This window comes from Eubalaena glacialis, chromosome 16, assembly GCF_028564815.1.
Source record: "Eubalaena glacialis isolate mEubGla1 chromosome 16, mEubGla1.1.hap2.+ XY, whole genome shotgun sequence".
Taxonomy (NCBI): Eukaryota; Metazoa; Chordata; class Mammalia; order Artiodactyla; family Balaenidae; genus Eubalaena; species Eubalaena glacialis.
The window spans coordinates 69572300-69600099 of NC_083731.1; the positions used below are offsets into that span (position 1 = coordinate 69572300).

The 27800-nt window shown below is 44.3% G+C and overlaps 1 protein-coding gene across 2 annotated transcripts; it reads right to left on the reverse strand.

Moving 5' to 3' along the window:
* RUBCNL (rubicon like autophagy enhancer) lies at nt 1–27800 on the reverse strand. 2 transcript variants are annotated; one of them, XM_061170851.1, is made up of 14 exons: nt 27643–27800; nt 23369–23643; nt 20078–20160; nt 19409–19619; nt 15598–15699; nt 15081–15141; nt 14379–14508; nt 12560–12705; nt 11021–11085; nt 5670–5908; nt 4534–4595; nt 2185–2338; nt 1120–1210; nt 1–175 (listed from the first exon to the last, which is right to left on the reverse strand). In XM_061170851.1, exons 1-14 carry the CDS (start codon nt 27735–27737, stop codon nt 54–56), a joined length of 1836 nt encoding a protein of 611 aa, XP_061026834.1. In that variant the 5' UTR covers nt 27738–27800; the 3' UTR covers nt 1–53. The 2 variants fall into 2 exon arrangements, with proteins under 2 accessions (XP_061026834.1, XP_061026833.1); XM_061170850.1 differs by lacking the exon at nt 27643–27800 and adding an exon at nt 25384–25583 and having other exon boundaries at nt 23369–23999.

Here is a 27800-nt window from a genome sequence, read left to right on the forward strand (position 1 = left end):
TCTTATCAATAGGAGACGTGATCATAAGTGTTTCACAGTCTTTCTCACGATAGTCAAGGGCATGACGTCGCCACAGAGGGCAAACTTTCCAAAAGTCTTCTCCTTGCTGTGATCCTCGCACACCGGGGGCACTCGGAGGGCCGGAAGCACTGCTTGTGAAAGCAAGCCCTGCATGCTGCAAGCAAGGAGGACAACCGTCAGCAAACAGGTAGCTGGTTTTCTCAAATATGTACAGACGCTCATCCCCATCCCGGGGAGAGAGGGGATCTGAACCCAGAAACCAGAGTCTTCCAAAGAGAAATCAGGCAGATTGAAACTCAGAGGGACTAATAAAGTCCCCAGTAGGTCATGAGGGCCAGTAGAACATGAGGCTCAGAGAGCTTGATGTAGTGGATGCTGCAGTGTCTCCCAGATCCGTCCAAAGACCACCCCCCAGGGTGCTAAGAGTGTCAGTGGCTGATGGCTCAGGAGGAGGCATCCCTTCTCTGGAAATGGCCCTGACTAAAGAGAGCTGGCTTGATCAAGGTCATGCCCCCTTGCTGGCCCCAGCCCGCATCTAGTGACTGGTCAATATGAGGTTTAAAGGCCTGGCTGGCTCTCTGTCTTCAGTTTGGGAAAATGCCGCAAAACCATCCCAGCTCCCCTGAGATGCACTGAGTCTTCATGGCAACCCCACCACAGTTCAACTTCTCCCTCTGCCCAACCCTGCTGCCTTCATACTCTCGCAGGTGTTGAACCTGAGAAGTGCCCTGGTGAACTTGGGATTGACTGTGATTCGATTACAAAACAGGGGCAGCTGTAACTTGCCCTGATGTGGAAGAATTGGGGGGACAGGCCAAACAGGGAACACCTCCTCTCTCCAAACCCTGTTCCATAAGACATCATCCGTTATCTCTGCCCCACTCAAATACTCCTCCCTATGCACCCAAACCTTTATTGGCTCCAATTCAACATAGAAGCACACACCAGCATTATTATACTTTAAAGAAATAACACAGTGCTTTGGTTATTAAGCTGTTTTTAAGCTTAAGTTAAGTTTGTGCTTAAGTCATCAAACTTAACTTTGCGCTTAAGTTATTAAGCTACTATAAAGCTTAAGGTATTATCGCATTATGATACCTGAACATCTTCTACACGTTGCGGTCTGAAATGGGAAGATGACAGCTGTACTCCGGCAAAATTCACAAATGAAGCCCTTTCCCTGACACAGCTGTAAGAATAGGAGTCAAAAAGTGAGAGTCCTCATTGGCAATGTTTTTCCTGACGCAGAAGCTGAGTTACCACTTTCACAGAACTTTATAAACACCAGTTTTTTCCCCAGGTATTGAAATCTTTTATCCTAGCATCCCCCAGATTGACTGTGGAAGTAACAAGTTTCTGCATTTAAAACGTTTATATAAATTCGTGAATTGCAATTTTCATAGAAGTCAAATGAAACATTCTGCATGGGACAAAAGATATGCCTAAGCAACATATCATATTTGCACAAGGCCACTGAATGTCATAGATATACGTAACAATTAAAAATCTTGTCTACGGCAGATGATGTAAAGATTTCAGTTTGGTATTCTATAAGCCAAGACTGTAAACTACTCTTAACTATACAAGAGTTCTAATGACATACAGAGTTCTGTAAACACCAATTTTTAAATGTCTATGATTCTAGCCTCTAGAAGGAACGGGATGCTATATCCTGCCACAATGGAAGAATCAGAACAATAAATGTGCATTTGTTTTGTCTGGAGAAATTGCACATCAGGGCAGTTTGAGGCACCAGAGAAAGATCATGATTTTAAATATGTGTTCTTAAAGGATCTCATTTTGTTTCTGATAGCTCCCCTGCCATTCGTCAGTCTGTGAAGACACAGAGCTCCTGATCCACTGGATCCTGAGTCTACACAGCTGCATTTGGCACGTCAGGGCAGATGGGAGTCGAGGGAGGTCCCATGCAGCACTGGGCGCCCAGACTACAAGTCGCTTGGCCCAGGCTTGCATCCCAGTAGGATGCTCTTGGTCTGGTACTTAACAGCTCTGAACCTCATTTTTCTTATCTGCAAATAATGTTGCTGGCACTTTCCTCAGAGTTTGTGAGGGTTAAACGAGGCAAGTGCAGAACACCCTGCCCAGGCCTGGCCACAGAAGGGACAGTTCAGGGATGCACCCACCAGGGCAGACAAACCTCACCTCACAGCTGGCCACGTGCGCGAGGGAAACTTTCAGAATGTCCTTGAGCAAGGGCGCCAGCAGCCCTTTCTTGACCCGGACCAGGTCCTCCAGGGAGAACAGGTGAAGCTCATCAGTCAAGTGTCCTGGCACCTGTTCAAACTCCTTTAATGTGCTGCCGGAAAGGAAACCAAGGGGAAATCAAACCCCCCACCCCCGACACAGGCCAGGGCAGAAACAGGGGGGTGTTTTTTCCTGGCACTCACACTGAATATTTTGAACTCAACTTTTAAAAAAATAGCCCCAGGAACAAGTTAACATTACGCCCCACTTTACATTTTGCAAATCTGCTCGGAAGCCAGGAAGTTAAAATTCCATAAACGCCGAATTTCAAAAAGCTGAACAAGAAAAGTGTCTCTGGCAGCCTCCCCATGTGCATGCTGAGCAAAAGAAAACTGAAAATTTGTTTTTCCAGTCCTGAAAACGTGTACTGAGATAAAAATTACCACTTGATTCATTTCCACTAAATCTCAAGTCCATCAGCATCACTGAGTGATGCCTCAGGAGAGTTACTATGACTCCCAAACCACTGGTCCAGCACTGAGATTAAGATTCAGGCATCAAACTGCAGGCACTTGGATGTCCCAAGGGCATTCAAAACTGAACATAATCTTCTCCGAGCCCTCCTGATCTCCTCTGGAATTCCCTAACTCAGTTAGCAGCATCACCATGCACTGCATTCCCAAGCCAGCCACCGCCTACACTGGACTTGACATTCTAGGGATGCCAGACCATGTTTAATTCTCTGCCCAGCCCAGGGTCCTCGCTCACACTACCTCCTCGGCCAAAGGATCCCTGACCCCTCATCTTCGCTCTGAATTGCTCTTCGAGCTCAGGCTTTGTCTCCAGAAAGCCTTGTCTGCTCGCTTCCCCACCTTGTCCCATATGAACTACATGCTGCCCGCCCCCAGCACTCTCAGGGCACGTGCACAGTGACCGACACACACTCTGGCAAAGATGTCTCTGTGCCGACTTTCTCCCCAGACTCTCCCTTAACATGTGTACTGTTGCTTGTTTACCTGAAGCACAGAGTGAATATTCAAGAAATTTTCGTAGATGGTAAGATTGTGAATGTTGTTACATGTTACAGAGAAAATTGAGGCCCTGAAAAGAAATGAACCTTTCACCCCAATGCCATGAGGTGGAGCTCAAGGCCAAACCACTACAGAAAACAAGTTCCTCCAGGAGAAATGTAATTCAAAAGCAATGCAGCATCATCAAATAAAGATCAGAAACGGAAAGCAGCTTTAAAACAGAACAACAATTTTTTAAAACCTATGATCCCAACTATTAGAACAAATAATCTTAACTCCTTGAGTAACCTACTCTTCCTCCACTTAAAAATATCTCTGCTAAATGAATTCATGCCTGTGCCTTTATGGCCATGGCCTTCAGAAGTTCATCCTCAGGCCATACCTATGGATGTGGTCAGAGATTCAGCTAAAGCTTAGTGCTTTTTTTTTTTAATAACAAAAGATATTTAAAATGTATGAGGCGTTCAGTAATAGGACAATACTTAATACCACATCATAGTACAGACTATTACACAGCCAATAAAAGTTGACATGCCTCTCTATCAGCATAGCAACCTAGTCACAATAAGCAAAAGAAAGCAACCCAAGAAGGATGGATGGATCCACAAAAGGTGGAATATACATACAATGCAATGTCATTCAGCCTTACAAAGGAAGGAAATCCTGACACAGGCCACAGCGTGGGGTGACGCTTAAAGACATGATACTACATGAAATAATCCAGTCACAAAACGACAAATACTGTTTGATTCCACTCATATGAGGTACTTGGAATAGTCAAAATCATAGAGACAGAAAAGAGAACGGTGGTTCCCACGGGCTGGGGGAATGGAGGCTGGGGAGATGGTGTTGAATGGGTACAGAGTTTCAGTTTTACAAGATGAAAAGAGTACCGTGGATGGATGGTGGTGATGGTTGGCCAGCGATGTGAACGTACTAAACCCCTTAACTGGACACTTACAAAGGGTTAGGATGGTACATTTTATGTTATGTGTATTTTATCACAATTTAAAATAATGATAAGAATAATAATAGCCCACTGGCTAGAGTTGTTTCCTTATACTGGTCCATTCTTCTTAACATGTTAAATTCCCTGTTAGTGAGTTAGAAGGCTTAGCAACATTCAAGAGGGGGTCCGCATCCCCAAGGAGAGTCACAAGGTGACTGCTATGTACTGGAGGAGCTGGGCCTGGAGGCACAAATCATCAGCAAGTGTGTGGGGTTATCAGACCTCCCATTCACAGGCCTGCCCGCCAGTCTCAGCCAACAGTAGCACCTTTCAGCAAACCTGCAGGTCTTCAACAGCTTCCCGATATGAAATAGCTGCTCCTGGATTTCCTGATGTGAGGAACCAAACAGGGGGAAAAGTAAATGTGATAAAAGAACACTGGAGGATAGATGTATACGTATAGCTGATTCACTTTGTGATACAGCAGAAACTAACACACCATTGTAAAGCAATGATACTCCAATAAAGATGTTAAAAAAAAATAACACTGGAAATGTATAAGTCAAAATTAAATGTCATTTCTAACCTTGAAATGCTACAACTCTAGAAAATAAGCCTTTGAAATACACAGTCATTATAGCAGGGGTTCATTACTGAGTCCAGAGACCTACAGAGGGTCCAGGAGGGACCCAGGTCTTGGGGAACCTGAAGCTTATATAATGTTGGGGGCCTTCTTTAAGAAAAACACCGAACTATATACAAAAGGAGGAGGTCCTGCGATTTGAGACACCATGGATGAACCTGGAGGACATTACGCTAAGTGAGATAAGCCAGACACAGAAAGACGAAGACTGCATGATCTCACTTATATGTGGAATCTAAAAAAGTCAAGTACATAAAAGCAGAGACTAGAAGGATGGTTCCTGAGGGGGAAGAAGTGAGGGAAATGGGGACATACTGGTCCAGGGTACAGAGTTGCAGTTATGTAGGAAAAGTCTAGAGACCTCATGTACAGTATGATGACTACAGTTCACGAGACTATATTAAATACTGGAAATCTACTGAGAGAGTAAATTTCAGGTGTTCTTACCACACACACCCACAGGTAACTGTGTGGGGGCATGGATAGGTTAATTAGCTCGACTAGCAATCATTTCACCATGTATACGTATACCAAATCGTCATGTTGTACACCTTAAACACATACAATTTTTATTCAAATGATAATAAAATTCAAAAGCTAGGTATAAATGAAAACTATGCATAAATGTGAAATTCGGTTTGGGACCACGGAAAGAGCCCAAGCAGGCGAGGGTCTCTGAAGCATAAGCTCCATCCGCTGGATGGTAAATCCGCCCCTTAGAGGGTCTGTCTGGATGCCCTGAGCTGGGGGAGATGTCCATTTATGGCCACAGGATCCTTTCAGTCGCTGGACTCCCTTCCCCAGAAAGGCAGCTACTCACCCTCACTCTGTCCAGCTGCTTGGCCTTCGTATACAGGCCGTGGCCAATGTGCAGCAAATTGAAGATGGGCTGGTGCCATATGCTGTCCAGCAGCCATTTGGAGAAATTGCTGACATAGTACCTCCTGAAGTCCCACATCCTGAGGATCCGGGCAGGGATGCACGACTCCGCATACGAGTGGCAGCAGTCACAGAAATACTTGCCCAGGTATTCGCAGTACCGGAGCCGCTTCACAAACTCTGCGGGACACACAGGAGGATAAGCGCTGATCACCTGACACTGGAAACCCACCCTTGCCTGTCCCCACCTCCAATTCCCACCCAAGGGCAAGACTCAGATCGCTGTTTTCACGACGCTGAAGCCGTGCTGGGGAAGCTCTGGCAGACACCGGAGGCCTTGAGTCATGGCCATTCATGAGCTTTGCTTTCGTGTAACAGATGTTGGGAAATAGAACCCTCCCAAAACACTCTTGGATTTGGAAGATGGGCCTTTTAAACTGACGTGTGGCCAAAAGAATATGTGATTCAGGGTCTGGGGATTTGGTGGGAGTCCAGACTCAACCCCTTACTGGCAGGAAGACTCTTACAAGCCCGAATCTCTTCAGGCTAACTGTCCTGAAGCCACAAAAACAACTCAGAACTGGATTCCGTGATATCACACATATGAAAGATGCTTTGGAAATGATAACGCACTCTACGTAGACTGTTAGGAAGTAGCACCCCGAAGAGTTCCTGAACAAATCAGTGAGGAAAAAAATAAAAACATGCACAAAGGCTGGGAATACATAGGAAGAGGAAACACAACCAGTAAAGATGTAAAAAACACTCAGTCTCAGTAACAAAGACATGCATATAAAATGAGTGAAATACTTGGCTTTGCCTCAGACTGTCACACATTTAAGAGATCCAGAGCTGGTGAAGTGTAGAGTGGTGGGCACTCACTCTCCGGGCTGACAGGAGAGCTACCTTTTAGGACATTTCCGTGATACAGTTCAATTCTTAAACGTGAGGCAGTAATCTTAATTCTGCAGCATTAGACAGAAATGCTAACTTGCACGTGTGGCAACAGAGAAAAGTGTTCATTACAGCACATTTATAATAGATGGGGGGGCGATCTAAATATCCATTAAGAAGCAACTGGTTGAATAAGCATGGCACACTCAACAGTGAGATGCCCGAGGGCCTATGAAATACAGGGAAGAGTGTGGGCAGTGGACGTCCAGGTATAGGTGTGTATAATGTGATCTGTATTTTGTTTTTAAAAATAACCACACACAGTCCAAAAAAGTGCCCACCAAAAAGCCAGCACTGAATACTTCTAGAGGGTGGGGGAAAGAAAGGAGTTTTGCTCTTTGCACTTTTTAATTTGCTAAAATGAACATGCATTACTTTTGGAAATATTGTTAATAAAACATATTGACAAACAGAAGGTATAGAAATTAATGCAACCAATACCTGGGTGCCCACCACCCGGCTTAAGAAAGAAAACGGCAGTTCAGTTAAGCCTCCTATGTGCTCCTCCCTCACGCCTAGGGTCTAAGATGAGCCAAAGATGACATTTATCATTCATGAAGGAAGCTGATTTTCTCTTAAGGCACATCACAGCCCTCCTGTGCTTAGGAACACCGGACGGCATTTCAGCACTATGCTTGGGGGCCATTTTAAACAGCTGAAACCACCCAAAAATGCAAAAATGTAAAAACACATGGCACTAAATAAACTGTGAAAAGGACTTGTTTACAGCATGAGAGCTGAAACCAGAAGGCAGAGCTGCCTTGTTCAATTTCAGCTGGGAGCAAGTGCATCGGGCAACTCACATTTCAGGCGATAAATTTTTCGGTGCTATGCACATACCTGTGAATGCCTGTGAAAACACCGTGAGTACTGATTTTGGAGTCACAAGTAAATTTTAGGGAGTAGGCAAATTTGCAAATACGGAATTCGTGAATGATGAGGGTCAACAGTAAGTACATAGGTACATACGCTATTGTCAAACTCTAAATTAACATATGACACTTCTCTAGGGTTGACAAATTATTTATGAAGAACTTACCAAGTGCTTAATGATTTATGTTTGAGCTCTCAAATTTGAAACTTTGAAAAGTCTATTGTACTGTGTCTATTTCCCACCTTGGATTAAGATCTCTGATATGAAGAATAATGAGTATTATTTTGCGTATGATAGGGCCTCAACACGTTTTATATTAAACGGGAAAAACACGGATATCCTGGCCCCTGAACTCTATTTTTCTGATCGAACTTAGCAAGATGTGAAGACAGAGGCGGACAGAAGGGGCCAATGCATTTTCCTGTTAGAATGCATCTTTCCCTAACATCTAAAATCCTAACGTTTCAACATCCCGCCACTCATTCACCAAATTTCATTGAATACATACTAAGCATTATACTATCAATACAGAATGAATTACGTCCATCTCTTTTGGTTTCCTCAGTCCTTGAATTAAAACAGAACAAAACAAAGCACCCTAAACCTGGGCGGTTCTCGACCAGGAGTGATTTTCCCCCCTAAGGGACATTTGGAAATGTCTAGAGACAATTTTGGTTGTCACAACTGGGGAGCTGCTAGAGGCATCTAGTGATGCCACCCAACTTCCTACAACTCACGAGGTAGTCTCCCCCATGCCCCTCCCAACAATGCACAGCATAGTCTCTCCCACCCCATCCCCCACACATAACAAAGTCAACAGCACTGAGGTTGAGAAACTCTGCTCTGAACCACAGCTGTTCTCATCTCAGGAAAAGTCAGTGTCATAGAAAAAAAATAAGAGGGAAAAATTCTAGAACAGCGCTGTCCAACAGAGCTTTCTGTGGGGACAGAAAGGTTCTTGATCTGTGCTGTCCGATACAGTCACTACTGGCCAGAGGTGGCTGCTGGGCACTTGAAATGTGACCCGTGTGCTTGAGGAACTGGATTTTTCATTTTAATTAATTTTAATTTTCAGTAGCCACAGGTGCTAGTGGCTACCACACTGGACAGTGCAGTTCTAGAATAAAGCTGACTAAAGAGAAATAATGACGAAATGCAATGTATGAAACTTGGTTGGAAACTGGGTGGACAAATTAGCTATAAACATCAGCCTGAGGACCACGAATGAATCTGGACTAGTATTAGACAATATTAGAGAATCGTTATTAATTTTCTTTGGTGGGATAACTGTTCATCGTCCTTGTTTTTAGGACCTTCTAAATGGTAAAATACCATCCTTTCTGCTGCTTAACGTTTCAAATGATTCCGTTTGTGTGAGACTGGAGGAGAGTAAGAAGACACGACAACTAAATTCAATGTGGAATTCTGGATTGGACCCTGGAACGGATAGCGGTCATTAGTGAAACCCAAATAAACCCTGTAGGTTAGTTACTAGGATTGTATCAATGCTAATGTATCAGTTTTAATAATTATACTATGATTATTACAAGGTGAAGGGTGGGTGAAGGGTATATGGGATGTGCTTGTACTATTTTTGGAACTCCTCTGTAGGTCTAAAAATATCTCGAAATGAAAAGTTAAAATTATCCTAAGAACTATAGGAAGTTCACGGGAAAAGTCCAAAATGATTTCCACGGTTGCTAACGCTCCGGCCCTCTGTGCTCTGCCTACCTCTGGAGCATGTTGTCTGCTCTTGTTCTTACTCTTCAGTCATACAGGACTTCTTTGCAGTAGCCTTGGGCCCTTTACATATGGTGACCCCCCCCAACCTGTACACACACACACACACACACACACACACACACACACTCTCTCTCTCTCTCTCTCCTTTGGGGACAATCACTTCCTTATGAAACCTTTCACTCCCAGCCCCCTGAGCCCAGATTAAGTTCCCTGGCTGTAAATCCCATAGCACTCTTGCCTTTCTCTTTCGTCGCAGGCATCACCCTGTTATTTACTTGGCTGATGACCTCCTGTCAGCAAGCTCCATGAGGGAAGGACCAGCAGGCCTACGTCTCCACATGTGAACAAACTCTGGGAAGTACTTTAAAAGTTGGTGGAATCATAGTCATGCATTCACAGTTTCTGAGTCATGCATTCAGTATTTACTGAGGCACCAGGATACAGTGGTTAACCAAAGAGACATGGTCCCCACTAGACGAGCGGGGAAGAGGGTCATTCAAAGAAAACTAGTTACAACTGTGATGCATGGCAGGCATTATCATTCAACATGGCAGAAGGAAGTTCAGATAGATTTCTGCTTTCTATTTTTATTTCTTGAGGTGGAGATGCTCAAAGTCTTTTTCCTTCCAAGACTGCCTATCAAAGGAACCCTTTCCCACAAAGCTCCTCTTCCCAGCCTTCTCAGGTTAGACCTATGGATGCCTTCACAACAAAACAAGTGATTCCCACTCTCAAGTGAGCAACTCGCCTTTCTGACGGGGTGAAATCTAATTTTCTAGGCCTTGGGGCCACTCCCTCAAACCCTCTCAGAGGAGTCTGGCTAGCTCCTGTGTAAGCCATTCAATCATTCAACAAATATATTTTGAGTCCCAACTGTGTGCCAGGAACACTTGTAGGAGCAACAGATAAAGCAATGGATAAAACAGACCACGTATCTGTCTTCATGGAACTTAGAGTCTTCTGAGGGAGACAGACAATAGTAAGAAAAATCGGTAAAATAGGAAAGAATATTTTAGGGAGATAAGTGGTTGAATAAAAATAGAAAGGAAGAGGAATATAAAGTGTATATGTGTGTGTTTGTGGCCAGGAGGGTGGTGAGGTGGACAGTTTCGATAGGGTAGCCAGGGAAGATCTGTGAATGAAGAGGGGAAGGAAGGAAGGGAACCAGTCAGGGGGACGTTGTAGGGAGGGCATTCCAGGGAGAAAAAGCACAAATGCAAATCCCTGAGTCAGGAGCGAGCCTGCCGCCTTCAAGGACCAACAGGGAGGCCCTGTGGCTGGAGCTCAATGCCCGATGGGGAGAAAGCTAGGAGATAAGAGTCGGAGAGGTAATGGGCAGTCACAGAGCCTTGTAGGTCATGGTGGCCTCTTCACGAAAGAGAGGGCAGCATCATGAAGCGCCTATAACTTCTCATCAAAGGCATCTCTGACAAAAACAATGCACCGCCCAACTTTGGATGTATAGAGGGATAAACAGGAAATATAAGAATTGGTTATTTGGGGGTGCTTTTTAACTTACAGTATTTAAAAATGCAAGGGTATGGATATGAAATTGTGTAAATTTCATTCACATGCTTATGACTCAAATCATTGTTGAACAAAAGATTTGTTGCTGTGTAATTATTGCTTGTATGCATTTGAGAGAAAAATATACCCATACTTATGTTTTAAGAAAAAACTGTTATCACCTAATAAGCAGGCAACCCATTATCCATACTTACTAAGTTCTATTGGAGTTCCACAGCCAGCACAGAAAAAATTTTGGGCTGCTACCATGAGATCCCTCCTGAGGGCAGAAAATGATAAGAGTTACATTTCAGAAAAGGCCAAGGGGGCATTTTTCACTGATTGGAAGAGAAATTGACATCATCATACTTTTCTTGGCATGGGGGCTTAATTTTATCATTTTTCATTTGGGAAAGAAATAGAATTATTCAATAGAGTTTTCTAGTTGAAATCTCTAGGTCTTTTAAAAGCCCCTGCTGCCACCAAAGCAGAAGTCAGTATCACAAGTAACTATTCCACCAAGGGGTCTTTAGAGACTTCTCACTGGGCATACACAGAATTCTCTCTCCACGGAGAACTAGAGGCACGTAATACATGGGAGAGAGTTCAGGGGGACGAGACACCAAGAGATGATGTACTTGGGCAGTTTACAGATGGATCCAAAGACATTTAGATGAATAAGAGGTAATATAGGACAATGCTATCAAACATTTTTGGTGAAAGATAGTCTACTGAAGTGTTTGCTATTGAACTGTTAGTGTCACAGTTCCACATGGGATTTGGAAATATGGAGAAAGTTGTAAAATTTTAATACAGTTTAGGGTCAGCAAAAGTGGCCACGGTAAAAATATGTGGACCCCTACTTATGTGCCTTTGAGAGGACCCAGGGAAATCCCAGAGGAAAGACATCCCACACCAAGGGAAATGACCCCTCAACAAGGCTTGGAGAGGGGGCTCTTCTGCCCAAGCAGCCCCAGAGAACTTCCTGGCATTCTCTCGAAAGAAAAAAATAAACAGTCAGTCTATAAGGCACCTCCACAGGGAAGGCAATGACCCTTACCAGTTCCTTCATAACGCTGCAGTTTGTACACTGTATTAAATACCACCCAAGAGGAATGAAAAAAACTGTATTTCGTTACAATGTCCCTTTGTCTACAGTGTCATCTACTCTCAGAATAAACACTACTTTAATTATTATATATATTTATATACAATGTATTTATTTCCTTTTTTTTGCACCATCTTAGTTTTTTTGTCTTTTAGGATTTTGTTACTTCATAGAGAACAAAGATATTTTTATTTGCATTCTGTTATGTTTCTTAACTATAGGTACGCTTTTCAAGATTAAATTTTCCTTTAAAAAAAAGTAATTCATTGATTTTTACTTCACATTGCACTGGAAAATAGAGTGGTCTAGTCTTAAAATTATCGTATGTAATTTTTAAGGCTCACTATTAGCCACTTAATATGAGCCTATTTACTTTTCAATTGTTACGTAATGTTCATAATTAAGGACACATAGTTAAATTCTCAAGTTGTCAAAACTTACAGAACCCAAAAGCCCATGACAAACAGGGTGCCAAGAAAGCTAACTCAGAAAAAATATGCCCAACTTTACTCTTCCTAAAACAAATTTTTCTTTGTCCCTTGGTGTATTATTTTTTGCCTTCACCTATTTTCAGAACGAGTCAGGTGGGACCCATCACCACTTGTTTTAACGTGACTGGAGGGTCCAAGCAGCAACCCAGACTTACTTGAGTGGTGGATGAACATTAAATATGATTTGAAACCTAGGGGGCGCCCAGTCTCCAGTCTCTCTGATCCTCGACTTCAATTTAATTTCCTGTACTACATCCGTGCTGGATTCAAAGTCTTTCTGGACACATTCTTCATTTACAACCTGCATAAATAACCCAGAAGAGGATTTAGGAGCAGCAAGCATATTTCAGGAACTGAAATAAAAGAACATTCAGATGTGTTCCCAACATTCAAATTTACCTTGAGAAATGAAAACTGCTTTCATCTGAACTAAAGGACCTGGGCAGACAGCCCTGGTCTAAAACCCTCTGCAGGAGAATTGCTTAAGACACCACGCAGCTGAGATCACTTTGCTTGGTATTTTCAGTTAGCTCTTTTGTTTCCAGACTTCGAATTGCTGTAAGTAGGTCAGTGTGACCTGGAATGCTTTCGTGCACAGCAGAACCTTACCCTCCTTAGTCAATAGGCTGACAAATGCTGCGGATCAGAGTCCCCTGTTGTAGTCAGACTTTTCCAGAAGCAGCTCTCTGCAGACACTTCCCGGCTTATACAGGTGCAGAGGCCCCTCTCCCAACCATTATACTTTCCTCTTAGCATCTAAAATCCAAACTCCTGAACTTAGCATCTATGCCCTCCATAGTTTGGTCGCTTTTGAGCTTAATTTCCAAGGAAGATTAAGATTAACTGTCCCCAAAACACACCCAGCTACACACAAACACACGTTTTCCAACCACACCGAATCACTCTGCTCAAGAAACACACCATGTGGACTTCCCTGGTGGCGTAGTGGTTAAGAATCTGCCTGCCAATGCAGGGGAAACGGGTTCAATGCCTGGTCCGGGAAGATCCCACATGCCGCAGAGCAACTAAGCCCGTGCGCCACAACTACTGAGCCTGCGCTCTAGAGCCCGCGAGCCACAACTACTGAAGCCCACGCGCCTAGAGCCCGTGCTCCGCAACGAGAAGCCACCACAGTGAGAAGCCCGCGCACCGCAACAAAGAGTAGCCCCCGCTCGCCGCAACTAGAGAAAAGCCCGCCGGAAGAAACGAAGACCCAATGCAGCCAAAGATAAATAAATTAATTAATTTTAAAAAATATTAAGAGGAAAAAAAAAACACACACACCACGGGGACTTCCCTGGCGGTCCAGTGGTTAAGACTCTGAGCTTCCACTGCAAGGGGCGCAGGTTTGATCCCTGGTCGGGGAACTAAGATCTCGCATGCCCTGCGGCATGGCCAAAAAAGGGAAACACACCCCTGACTTTTGCTCCAGCTGCCCGTTGCCAAGAGTGCCCTTCACGTGCCCCTACCTGCTACAGTTCTGCCTGGCCTGACGCTTACCTTGAATTCTGAGATCGCCTATCAGCCTTCCCAAGTTCGCCTGATGAAATGGAACACTGCCTTCCCTGCACTTCCAGAGTGCTTTCCTCCCACCCCGACTTTAGCCTCTGCCACACAGTCCTCTGCCCCGGTGGGTGGCCTGCTCGGCGGGCAGTGTGGAAGGGAACCAGCCTGGGCTTTCAAACGAGGCAGCCTGGGGCTTGGCTCCCGCCGATCTACCGCTGACCAGCCCCACTGAGGGTCTGGAACTAACACTTGAAAATTAAAATAACAATAGCATCTACCTAATAGGAGACTTGTGAGGATTAAAACATGAATTGCTGAGCACAGGCCCTGGTGCATCACAAGCGCTCAATAAACATCAGATTCATCAGCACCCAGCAACAAAGAAAGACAGAAACATCTGATGTGAACAGCAGGCAAAATGAGAATTTAGGAACTTTTGATTCAAGGTCAACTTCTGTTGATACTTACTATGGAGCCAGCTGCATTCAGGGAGCCTGCCAGCTGATAATTAACTTCTGACATCCAGCACTTCTTGAATAGGTGGTATAACTCTTTGGCTATTAGCTCAGCCGAATTGAAGTTTGGCTCATAAATGACACTAAAATGTAAGAGATGCAGAAATGGAACACTATATTCATGAGAAGTGTGTTAAGGGTCTTGTGCTTCAGGTTTTCAACTATCCTTCCCTCTCCAAAAACCAGAGGAGGTGTCGTACAGCAGACCGTGCGTCAACCGCCCACCGCCGGTTATCTTACTCGACTCAATTCCTCCACGCTCAACAGGGCAGCTTGTATTTGTTGAGGGTACCAAGGTGGGGAGGGGTGGTGAAAAGAGCACCAGATGTAGAGTCAGAAGACCTGAGTTCAAGTCCTACCTCTGCTATTTAACAGCACGGCGTCCTGAGGCACATCTCGTCCGAACCTCAGTTTCGGCATCCATAAAATGGGGTTTAAGAAAACCCCCCCATCCCACCCATGAGGATTAATAAGAATGTGTACAAAAGTCTTTTAAACACTCTAAAAACACTGTAGGAACTTTAGTAGTGATTGTTTCATTTCTAAGCAGTAATCCTTGTTATTGGAACTGGCTGAATTTGGCCCAAGATGTCAGAGGCCTGGGGTCCACAGTGCCTCAGAGGTGATGGCCCGGGGGCCTGTGTGCAGATGATACCTCTTAGAGGAGCTGCAGGAACATCCACAGGTCTCTGTGGCATTGCTGAAATCTCCAAGTTCTGTGGGAAAATCAAAGAAAGGGTAGTGAGGTCTTTTAATCTGTTTCACTTAATCGTAGTCAAGTTTATGAGAACACAGAAATAGCTGCCTGCATCTCAGAAAGGACCAATTATTCAGCATCTCCATACTTCACATTCTTTTGCGTTTCTACTATGAGACTACAGCTAATGACCAAAGATGGGATTTCAAAACATGCCCATCTGAAATTTCATCAAAATATAATTGAGGCGCCAAACAGATATCAGATCATAACGAGCACCTGCTTTTGCATTCAAATCTACAAATGAGATGAGAGATTAATATCGAGACATCTTATTTTTTATATCAGGGACATTGTCTGATCTTGGGAGGAGCTTCTCTGAATGCCACACAATGCAGTACTGTGTGTGATGAGTGTCAGTATGTATGTGGGGAGGAGGGTACCTAGTCACAGATCATGAGTTTCCAAATCTTACCTATGACAACGAATTCATCCAAGTCACATTTGCAGTCCTCTTTCATCACATCACAGTAAGTAGGTGTTTCCACCACTGGGCTGACCTGTAACACAGCACAACCTAGAAGAAGAAAGGAAGGAGTTTTCACCAACAAGAAGAAAAAGGACTGCCCAACCTGCAACACCCAGCTAAATGGAAATTGGGGAATGAAAGGGCTAGTTGATTTTTAAAAAATTTTAAAATTCAGCTGTAAGAATTAAAAAGTACAGGGAGCTCTTTTTGTGTTGTTCTTATATTCACATGATTAAGTGAAACAGACTACAGAGTCTCTTGGGGTCCATAGGAGTATTCTGCCTGCTTTTATGTAAGTTTGAAAATTTCCATAATACAAAGTTTCACAAAATGAAAGAGGGGGAAAAACACTTTTTTTTCCACAGTGAGGCAAAGAGTATAGGTAACAAACATTGTACTGGGTTGAACATGTCCCCCAAAATCATGTCTACCTAGAACCTGTGAATGTGACCTGATTTGGAAATAGGGTCATTGCATTGTAATCAAGTTAAGCTGAGGTCGTACTGGATCAGGGCGAGCCCTAGATCCAATACGACTGGTGTCATAAAAAGAGGGAGATTTGGACACAGACACAGATATTCGGAGAAAGAACATCCTGTGAAGACGGAGGCGGAGTCTGGAGGGATGCGTCTACACATCAAGGAACATCAAGGATCCCCAGCAACTGCCAGAAGCCAGGAGACAGGCGTGGACCAGAGCCTCCGGAAGGAACCAACCTTTCCAACAACTTCATGGCTGATCTCTGGCCTCCACGACTGTGAGAGGATAAATTTCTGTTGCCTTACGTCACCCAGTTTGTCATATTTTGCTACAGGAGCCCCAGGAAACTAATACAAATATGTTTATGCTTTTCTATCCCTAATACCAGTTTGGGGAATTATCCTAAGAATGTCATTAAACAGAGAAAAAAAAGTGAAAGAGGAAGGTTTTGATCACAAAGGAGCTATCTGCAGTCCGTTTAAAGTGTTAAAATATTGAAAGCTACCTAAATGTCAAATAATTGGGAAATGATTTTGCAAATCATGTTATTACCTCAAGAAATACCCTCACTGAAAAATGTGATCATTGAAAAACCATTCTAGCTGGGGGACAATCAACTTCTCAGCTTGGTTTCCTCATGGGTTAAATGGGGGCAATTTCACCCACCTCTGTGTTTCTCACACTCTTTCGATCACAATCAGCAGTAACATACAATTTACATAGCAACCTAGCACAGGCACAAAAATATACTTAACTGATAAAGTTCCAGGAAGCATCGCTCACCCTATGTGAGGTGCATGCTGATATTGTCTAGTTTTTTTGTTTGTTTGTTTTTTAATACTCTCTTGATCAACCTGCAATTTGTTGAATGCCTGCCTTACCTCATGGAGTAACCTCTATGACCATAAATGTCACAAGAGTGATATTTTTATCTGGGTGCTAGAAATATTTTTAAATTTCATTTAACATATTCATATTTTTAAAAAATTTCAGCTAAGCATAAGCTTCCAGTCAACCATTCAACAAATATTTATAAAATATTTCAGGCCAGGCACTATATTGAATGCAAACATAAATAAGACAAATTCTCATCTCTCAAAGAGCTTAAGATCTCATGAGGGGGCTGAGACACCGACACACTTAACCACAAGAAAGCAAGGTGCGTGTCATGGGCCTTCATAGGTTCAGAGGCCGGGGGAGCCATGCACATAGATAATCACAGAGCATCCTGGAGCACAGCTTATGATTCATTTCCCATGAATGGTACCCCTGCCCTGTGATACAAATCAGGGTGCATTTCACAGAGCTGGTGGTGGGAGATTGCTTTTAAAGAATGGGAAGGAGGAAGGAACTAGTGTGCTGTTCCTGGGGAACCGGCAATCCAGGGGAGCCCAGGGAAGCAAAGGGAGGGAGGCAGGCAGGAGCTTATGAAAAATGTCTGCCAGCGAGTAGAACAGGCTAGTAAAACTGGAGCCCATGGTACAGCACAGGGAAGCAAATGGCAGGAGATGCCTGCTGGAGAGGCGGGGAGCAGGTGCACCCCAAAGGCTGAAATCCCAGGGTAAAATGTGGAACAAACACAGCAGGCCATTTTGGAGGATTAGAAGCTGTGTTCTAGGAGAACAGATGTGTGTAGGATCCATGAGGGGAAAGAGGCTGAAAGTAAAGAGAGAAAATCAAAGGCAGCAAACATACACGGAGGACCTAGATGCAGCTGTTACAGAATGACTGGCCAGAAGGCTGCTGTGATGGTCCAGGTAAAAGGTGGGACTGGGACACAGGTGGCAGGATGTTGTATTACTGTTAAGTCAGGACTGATTTTTTTCCCTTGTAGAAACAGGACGGAGCATGGGCACGAGGAAGAAGAGTCACAGGTAGAGCCCCGTGTACAGGAATATGAATCCCTTCTTTTCTCCCCACGGGTGGCCTCAAGGGGGACAATGGTCCATATCACATTCCCCGGCTCCCCTGGCCACCGCTGGCTGACCAGTTGTGGACACCCAGTCAAAGCAGGCCCAGCCAGGTGCTCTTCCCTGGGAATGTGGACTTGGGGTCCTGCAAGACTAGGTTGAGCTGTGAGACCCTGACTGAGCCATCAGGGGGACTGCCGAGCTGAAACCAGATGCTAGGGGGAGGGTAGAAGTCTGGCCGCAGGAAAAGGAGAATGAAACAACTGCACGAAGAGAAGTAATGAGAAGCCACAAAACCCCAGAAAAGACGGATGCCAGAGCTGCCTCTCTACTGGTCAGTTCTGTACTGGCCACCACTGGGTTCGATGAGGATGCTTTGTATCCTTTTTTTAAAAAATCCCTGTAAATTTGAGCAAGGTAGTATATTCGACATCTATTGATTGTGCACCTGTTTTGTGCCAGGCGTTGTGCTACACATGGAGCCGGTGCTTCCCTCATCACTGGAAGGTTCCTGATTAAGATGCTAAGTAAAGGCAGTCCCACGGAAAAGTAGGCTTTGGTTTTCATCTTTTTTTTGAAAGGAGGGGGGTTGTAAGGGAGTGATAGATGACTAGTTTAGACAAGTTAAGTTAGTTACCTGCCCACCAGGTAAACACGTTCAACAGCTCCCAGGCTTGTGAAGCAAGCCCTCAGAAGAGAGGTGAAAGACTGGAAAGAAACTGGGGAGATATCAAGAGAGAAGGAATAATGGAAAAGCATTGCAGTGGATGAAATCTCCCAGGAAGTAAATATAGAGAAGGAATCTAGGACTGAAGCAGGACTCAGACTTAGGAAATGGGAAGAAAATGGTTAAGTCCTAACTTCAGTTCTCAGCTTAGGTCCCCTCCGGTCCAGGAAGGCTCCCTGGATCCCAGAATAAAGAGAGATGCCCTGAGCCCGTGACTCGCCACACTGGGCCCTTGCTTCTGTTAGCCCAGTGATCACGCATCCCTTCCTCAGCCTCTGTTTCAGCGCGACAGCTCCCTGGGGGAAGGAGCACATCTTGTTGCCTGCGGATTCCCAGCACCCAGCGCATCATGGGATCCTTGTTATCGGAATGAATGAAAGAGGACTACAGGGGGGAAGGAAGCCTGTGTAAGAAGAGGGATGCTGAGTGACAAGACAGAGGAAGAGGGAAAGCAGGATGGCGCCCAAGAAAAAAGCACATCGATTTCATAACTGAACGGAGCACAGTGACCAATTCCAAGCCAAGCGGCAGAAATGGTGGGCATTGTACAGGTTACTCCAGAAGCTTTAGACAGAGGGTTTGACAGAGGGGATGCACGTGGCAAATACAGCGGAAGCTTTCGCGTATTTACCCCACTTGCCTTCAGAGCCACTGTCGGACGAAGTGGAAGAGCCAGATTCCTGCTTTATGTGGCTATAAAACGTCACTTCCGAGTCTGCCTGCTCGTTCCCAAGCGACCCGCTGGCCTCTCCTGTATTCCAGGTCTCTGTGTGCTGTTGACTCAGAATACTACACTTCATATTCTCCATGACTGATATAATCATATCTGCAATGTAAAAGTGAGCATTTTCCTGCAGAAGAAAAGATGATCAGTTAAAATTCTCACAAGCATAATCAACTTTTTTTTCCACTGAGGGTGTATTAGATTGAAAAATCAAGAAGTTGTATTTAAGTGGAGTTAATGCGTAGACATATAAATGTTTATTTAACTGCGTTATCATAGGTCATTACATCAAGTACAGCCCACATCTTCCGGAGACAGAAGATTTAGCCCACTGCAACCAAAAGATGACCCAAGTTGAATTTCTTGTGATATGAAACCCTAGACTGGTGGTGCCTCAGTGGGAGACATCATTCGTCAATCATGGAAAACTTCCCAGCTCAGTGCACACACTACCAATCAAATGCTGAAATGAAACTTATTTGCCATGCCTCATCCAGTGAAGTTTCCAGATTGAAATCAGAACAGCACATTCTAAGGGATTAACCCTCTTGGTGGTTTTAAAAAGAAAAAAGAAGCTATGTTCACCTTTTCTACATCCACAGGGAGCACAAATGCCTCTGGTGAGAAGGAATTTGAAGAAATGGTTCTTCCGCCGACTTGAATAGCACCTGCCAATACAGCAAGTTATTAAAAATAGAGAAAAAGAAGGTCAAAGATTATCTAAGAACAATTCTAGGGAGTGGCTTTTAAATGCTGTTTTAAAAATCAGCACAGGGTCTTCCCTGGTGGTCCAGTGGTAAAGAATCCGCCTTGCAATGCAGGGGACGCAGGTTCGATCCCTGGTCGGGGAACTAAGATCCCACATGCCGCGGGGCAACTAAGCCCAGGTACCACAACTACTGACCTCGTGCACTTCAATGAGAGAGCCCGCATGCCGCAAACTACGGAGCCCACACGCTCTGGAGCCCGTGTGCCTTGCGCCACAACTAGAGAGAGAAAACCCACATGCCACAACTAGAGAGAAGCCCTCACGCTGCAACAAAGAGCCTGTGCACTGCAAGGAAAGATCCTGCATGCCGCAACTAAGACCCGACACAGCCAAATAAATAAGAAAATAAATAAATATAAAAAATAAAAATCATCACAATTCTAGAATAAATTAGGACGACAGAAGAAGAAAGACCCTTCTGATGGTAGACCTTGCAGATGGCAGAGGGTCATCATTTCTGCAAGAAGCTTCCGGAGTAACTTGGGAGGAATCCTCAGAGAAGGATTCCCAGAGAGCCATGGGAATGGAGGAGACCAATGAGGAAAGAGGGTAGAAAGAGAAGAGGATCATGGAATCTACCTACAGGAGATGGAGAGTGAGAAGGAACAGTCTAGAAGCAGGGCCTTAAGAACTGTGGGATCATTCCTCCAACTCACTGCATTTGACCTAAAACTTCCTGTTTACAGAAACAAAATCTATCTGAAAAAGGTCAGCACTGCTTCTCTAAAACGTTCTTCCTCCAGTCAAAAACAAGAAGAAGCTGCAGAGGATATATTCGGCTGACTCATCCATTCTGCAACCTTATTAAGCCACTCCATTACTGGCAATGAACACCACCAAGACAAAAATGAGGCCTGTCATGGGACATCTTATTGCAGCTTGTACGGCAAAACATTTCTGTGAGAGCCATAAGCGCTGTTGTCCCAACCTGGTGAATCAGAACAAAATGCTACAGATGTTTTGAAGGCTTTAAAACTCTCGGGGTGGCAAACAGAGAGGCAAGCAGGATCCCTCCAACCCCTCTGTCTCGTCTTCAAGAACTCCACTGTTGCATGGAAAACTTTGGACCTCTTAGCTTCAGAAGCCATCTGGGGTGGGCAAACTTTTTCTGAAAAGGACTAGGTAGTAAATGTTGTAGGATCTGAGGGCCACACAGCATCCGTTGCAATTACTACTCAGTTCTGCCACTGTCCTGAGAAAGCAGCTATAGACAAAACAAACACAACTGTATTTGTAAAATCAGGAGTCTGGCGGGGTTTGGCTACAGGTCATAGTTTGGGGACCCTGAGGATAGAGGAAAAACCACAGAGAAAAATCAGACAGTGGATTCTAGTTCCAGCCCTCCGTTCACCAGCTGTGCCTCTGCAGTAAAATTTCCTCATCCTTGGAATTGGGATAATTATCATTATTGGGATGCTTACCTTATTAGGAAACTGAAGGAGATAGGGAATGTGCAACCACTTTGTAAATGTGTAGATCATATGCAGACAAAAGGAATTGTTTCTTACAGCCCCAGGAAATGATGACAGGCTCAGGTGTCTTTCCCTCCCAAATAATCTAAGAAAGGAAAACCCTGCTGCTGCCATTTGAGAGGCAGCAGATCCAGGAAAATCCCAGGCCTTGTGGCAAATGCCTGCTCTCCCCACTGCTGCCCCCATATCAAGGAAAGAAAGAACCATCTCACTCGGGACTTCTTTTTCTTAAGCCCATGGAATGAATCCCCTTACCAAGTTTAAGAGATACTCTCAAAAGACAGAGTGGTTTTTAAAGGTACTTAGAGAGATTGCTGGGAGTCACTGTTTTTGGACAAAGCGGCTGGGGTGCCTGTTTTCTTTCTTGGAGAAAGGATAATTTGAAATTGCAGAACCACTTCCTGTAGAGGAATACGAAAAATGATTTGGGGCAGGGGTACACTAGGCCCTACAGGTCATCTTCCGTCACTTTATAAGTTGTCGTGGTGGTGGCCTGTGGGAGAGAGGGCTTTCAATTTTCTCTGTTTTCTCCTCACTCTCCCCTGAGACAACCTAGTAGGAAACTAATCTCTCACTTTTCAACCAGTGAATTTACAAGTCACTCTTTTCCTGAGAACTATCCGGCCAGGTGAGCGAAAAGAGAAAAAAGGCCTATAATCAGACTGTGCCATTTTGCTCAAATTTGGTTCTTAACTCGAAGTTAGCCCACTGAAACACTGTCCAAAATCTGCTCTTCTTAAACTATTAATAATATGTTAAAGATTGTCACCATCTTTGACTTTTCAAAAGTTTCAATAGAACAAATAAACCCCGTATTTTAGGAAAGGGGGAGGACTGGTTCCTGCTAGTGAGAAATAAATACACACACACACACATATACACAAAGGCAGGCAGCTTTTAAAACTGTTTTGAAAGAAAAAACTTCATTGACTATTTGAACTAGGATTCCAACAGAAATACACGTTAATGCAAAGTGTGAATATAGCATAATGAATATTTAAAAATAAACTAAGCATGCCACCAATGCTAACAAGAATTGCTAATTTACTGACTCTTGAGTGGTGTTTGGCATGGATTATCTCATTTTAGGAATTTCAGTATTTTAGGAATATGTGTGTGACCTCATAGCAAGGGGGGCCCTGGTTTTAACAGAAAAAGGTTTTGTCCAGTTTGGAGGAACTGTGGTTACTATTTTTAAGTCTTACTTTTTTTTCTAGCCACACCCTGTCCAGGTAAATCTAACAGGGGAGGCGAGTTCCTCTCCTACCTCAGCACTGGTGTGAACTGGAGCCCACTCTGTCTGGACCACCTTCCATCCCCACACTGAATGCACAGCCCTGCTGGTGCTCTCCTGCAGGGCACACACCTGCTCCAAGAAGGCAGGTGACACTGATCATCAACTAAGTTGAGCTAAGATGACATTTCCCTGCAGTCTAAGGAGGAGGGGAATCCTTGACTCCGCCCATCGTGACCCATTGCCCTGGGCCAAAGACAGCATGAACTGAGCCCTTGCCCTGGATCGTGGGCAAAGTGGAAACCCAGGAGCTTTTCCCTGGCGAGGAACACCCGGCCTCAGCCCCGGGCAGAGCTGGTGTGAGAACAGACAGGAAGGAGGGCAGTCCCCACCAGAGTTACCTGCATCAGTGGAAGCTGTCAGCTGGGAAGGCTTGAAAAAAGCATTGTCAGCCTCACGACACGGGCGAGCAGCCAAATCAGTCTTGGAGCTTGTGAACAGAGGCGTCCAAGGACAGCGTCCTGGGAGCACTGCCCGTTCTTCCTTTGAGGTAAGAGAGGAGTCACTGCCTTTTTCAGCTGAGCCCCGGGCAGAGGAGCTGCCCATGGAGTCCACAGTGCCCTTCGACAATGATGTCTCCGCCACGGAGTCCCCAAGAGGTAACGGTGAAGGGCCCAAGGGAGAGGCAGCGTCCCGGGCAGCACGGCTCTCTCTGTTCCCCACTGCTGGCACCTGGGGGGGCGAGTCCTGCACCTGTTGCTGCACACACTGGGGGTTAATCCAGGCAGCTCTGTGCCTCGTAAACCTGATGTCTGATGCGCAAGAGGGGTGGTCCGTGTCCAGGAGGCTGGGCGAACCATCAATGTCGCCAGGGTCATTGCTGATTCCTTCCCAGGGGTCCACAGGAGAGTCCTGCCGGCCTGCAGACTGTGACACCATCTTCGAGGCTCAGGGCTGGTGTGAATTCCCTTGTGCTGTTGGATTAGGACCTTGAACTCACCACCTGGTCAGCTAGAGGGCTGGGGAGCTTACCTGCAATGAGCAAGAATCATTCACGATAAACAAGGGCTCGATCATATTTTTAACTCCAAATTCTTTTAAGGAAGCAAAGAAACAAGAAATAAAGTTTGTACTTCACCCTATACAACACAGTAAATTCCGCTTGGATTTAAAAGGAAAAAATTAATAAATGAATCGGCCGTAAAACTAGAAGCAAATGTAAGGGATATGACATTGGGATAGGAAAGGGATTTCAAAGCATAAAAATATTATTTTTATACCAGGATAAAGTCGTATAAGGATACTGCTCATAAAAAAACAGGTAAAAATGTAATACATACATGCAGTATTCCAATAAAATTAAATAAACTCAAAATGGGAATGCCATCTGGAAGTAAAGACACATTTTCATAGTTTCTTATTTTTATTTAGTTTGTGTTTGTATTTCAACAAAGTAGGCAAGTGGCATGTGAAACTGAGAACCACCAATAGCACTGAAAACTTTCTTTTGTATAACTTTACATGAGTTTGTAATACTTACTTAGATTATAACAGCAATACGAATTTATGATTAGCTTATAATATCTAAAGACCACACTACAAACCTAGACTCTGTCTTTAAAATGGTCCGCTCACTTTTCAGCTCCATTTGTAGCTTTAGTAAATTAGGTAGTGATTACAATGTTGGAGCCACACAAATGAGAAGCGCTCTTGTCACTAATTACAGGCCCAGCACATGTGTCTTCCTAATGTTCTCCCACTGTCCTTCACGTTGTAAAGCTCCAAACAGCCTTCAACAGCCAAAGCAAGGTTGGCAGGGGGAAGGTTTAGAGATGGAGGTGTCTACTTGGGCACTGACCCTAAAGGAAGGGTGAAATCCATGGGCACACTGCAGTGAGCCTGAGACTTTGGTCCTCATAAAGTTCCAGGGCTTTAAACACCATCATTATGTATAGGCGGCTCCCACATGGATCTCTATTCCTGACCTCCCCTGAACTCTGGGCTAGCATATCTTACTGCTTATTTGACGTTTGTCCAGGGGGCATCACAACCTGATATATCCAAAATAGACACTGATTTTTTCCCCCCAAATCTGCTCCTGCCTGGTTTTCCCCATCTCAGCAACCCCCTAGTTGCTGAAGCCCCAAATGTAGGAGTCAGTACTGACCCTACCTTCCCAGGCTCTCCATCTTTAACCTACCAGCAAGCTTATATCTACAGCCACCACCCTAGTGTAAGTCAGCATCTTCTCCCACTGGACCTCCTGCCATCTTCCCAATGGTCTCCGTGCTTCCACTCTCACCTATTTATAATCAAGTTATTCAGAGACATCTTTTATAAACCTAAACCGTTCCCCTAATCGACTCCCGCCCCCATAGCTTCCCATCAAATCTGGAATAAAATCCAAAATCCTTACCTTGTCCTCCAGGCATGACATGATCCTGTCCTGCAGACCTCTCTCTCCTGTCCAACCTCCGGAAGTCCCAACCACGCAGCAAATTCTTGGGTCCCACACGCTCTTGCCCACTCTCTGGGCCCCGTTGTAATCTCTCTGCTTGGACCACTCTTCCCTCAAATGATCACACATCTGGCTCCTTCCTGTGTTATGCGTGCCTGGGTTTATGAATGACTTCCTCAAAGAAGTCTTTCCTAACTACCTCTCTTAACGTAGTTCCCTGGTTACGCCTTCTCACATCACTTTGCTTAATTTTCATCACAGTAGTTCCCACTTCCTGATACTTACGGTCATCTCTGTCTACCCCCCTGACTAGAAGCTCCAGGAAACCAGGGGCCTTGTCCAAGAGTGGCAGATGGGGGCTCAGTGAAAGTTACAGACTGAGTGAATAAATCACTCAGCAGAGTGATTTAGAAATAAAGTCACGGGTAGAGGAAAGACTTCTGTGGTCGATACAACTGCTCTATTATGGTAGCAGACTTACTCATCCAGGGATGGAAGTGAATCAATGTTTCCTAAAGATACAAAATTCTCACCCAATGCTTGCAAATAGACCAAAAGAAGGTAATGTGGAAACTGGGTTTTCTTGATTTGTGGGTCCTCCATTGTAGGTCATAGTTTTTGGAGTGATGTTGGACATCTATATATACATATCATCCTGAGAACACGGCACAAGCTCCAAATCACCAGTCACAAAATATCACAGGATTTGGTGATAACGGCCAGCACTCACTACCTGAAGTGTTTCATCTTCCTTCTCCCGACCTCAAATCTCACTTTGTGCCCCAATTTCTCTTTGTCACACATCTTTTCCTCTCCAGTAATTTCGAGTGTTATAATTACCAAAAAACCCACTCATGACTATGGTTTTATAAAATGCCAAAAACACAGAAGCCTGGAGTAAAAAGTGAAGCAGTGTCACTGCACCAAGCCTCCACCAATCCTACTTCTTTCCCAGAAATAACACCGTCAACCATTTTATTCCATCCAGACCTTTTTCTATGAATTAACATACATATGTCAGATCAGAAGATATGTCTTATTTTCTTTTTTATATACACACGAGATCATACTAAACATACCCTAAACATACCTTCTTTTTCTCTCAGCAACATGTCTTGAGGGTATATATTCTTTTTTTTTTAATTTTTATTTATTTATTTGTTTGTTTGTTTGTTTGTTTGTTTGTTTGTTTATTTATTTATGGCTGTGTTGGGTCTTCGTTGCTGCGTGAGGGCTTTCTCTATTTGCAGCAAGCGGAGGCTACTCTTCGTTGCGGTGCGCGGGAGGTGGCTTCTCTTGTTGCTGAGCATGGGCTGTAGGCACGCAGGCTTCAGTAATTGCAGCACACGGGCTCAGTAGTTGTGGCTCGCGGGCTCTAGAGCGCAGGCTCAGTAGTTGTGGCTCACGGGCCTAGTTGCTCCGCGGCATGTGGGATCTTCCTGGCCCAGGGCTCTAACCTGTGTCCCCTGCATTGGCAGGCGGATTCTTAACCACTGCGCCACCAGGGAAGTCCCATTGAGGGTGTATATTCTTTACCTTAACTATTTTACCACTTTTTATGGTACAAATGTACCATAAGTTCTTAGCCAGACTCCTATTGACGAAACTTTTCAGTTTTTCACAATTATAAAATATACAGCAATGAATATCTTCATTCATGTTGCTTTTGATTGACTTTCTTTTACTAGATCTTTTCTTTCACTAGTGTCAATTTTAGTTCTGAGTCCATAGCCCATGATAATCTTACTATTTCCAAGAGAATGAAGCTATGTCAGTCACGTTTTATTCTCAGTTTTCTGCACATCGTATCTGGTTTTGTGTGTGAGAGATGATTACAGATATGAAATCATATGAAAAACACACAACCTCAAACAAATGGTAAGCAGTAGTGATACCTGTGTTTTTATAAACAGTTTAAAGTTAATAATTCAAAGAGAATGACGTTATTTATGAGCCTCCCAGATATGGAATCAACTGCACTGAGCAAAACCAGACTTCCTTATAAAAAGTAATTTTCAGAAGCAGGTGCTTGTTCTACTTCCTTCTAGAAAGGTGTTCTTGCTTCACACAAATAGCCAGCAGCTGCTGGCTTTGCCAGGTTATAGAATAAGAACATTTTAGAGCTGAAATAGGCCCACAGAAATTCAAAGCCATATCTAAGGTCACAGCTGGGCAGTGGCAGAGAAAGGATGACAAGCCAGGTTGGACACTCATTAAGGAGCATGAGTTTCTCTGACATGCAGACTGACACAGAGGAGAGAGCAATGATTGGAAATGAAGTCCAGACCCTGGTGATGAGAGATCATCTCCATTTCTTGATCTTTGGGGCAACAGATAATTCAGGAGATACCAAGATATGTTGCTGGCTGTGTTGC

What these genes read in the sequence shown, in the direction of transcription:
- RUBCNL (XM_061170850.1), bottom strand. Translation starts at nt 23,906, where the DNA reads ATGGTGTCACAGTCTGCAGGCCGGCAGGACTCTCCTGTGGACCCCTGG. An exon ending in GGATGAATTCGTTGTCATAG is followed by an intron (nt 15,142 to 15,597) that starts GTAAGATTTGGA and finishes ATTTTCCCACAG; the next exon opens with AACTTGGAGATTTCAGCAAT. An exon ending in TGGAACTCCAATAGAACTTA is followed by an intron (nt 5,909 to 11,020) that starts GTAAGTATGGAT and finishes TGTGTCCCGCAG; the next exon opens with AGTTTGTGAAGCGGCTCCGG.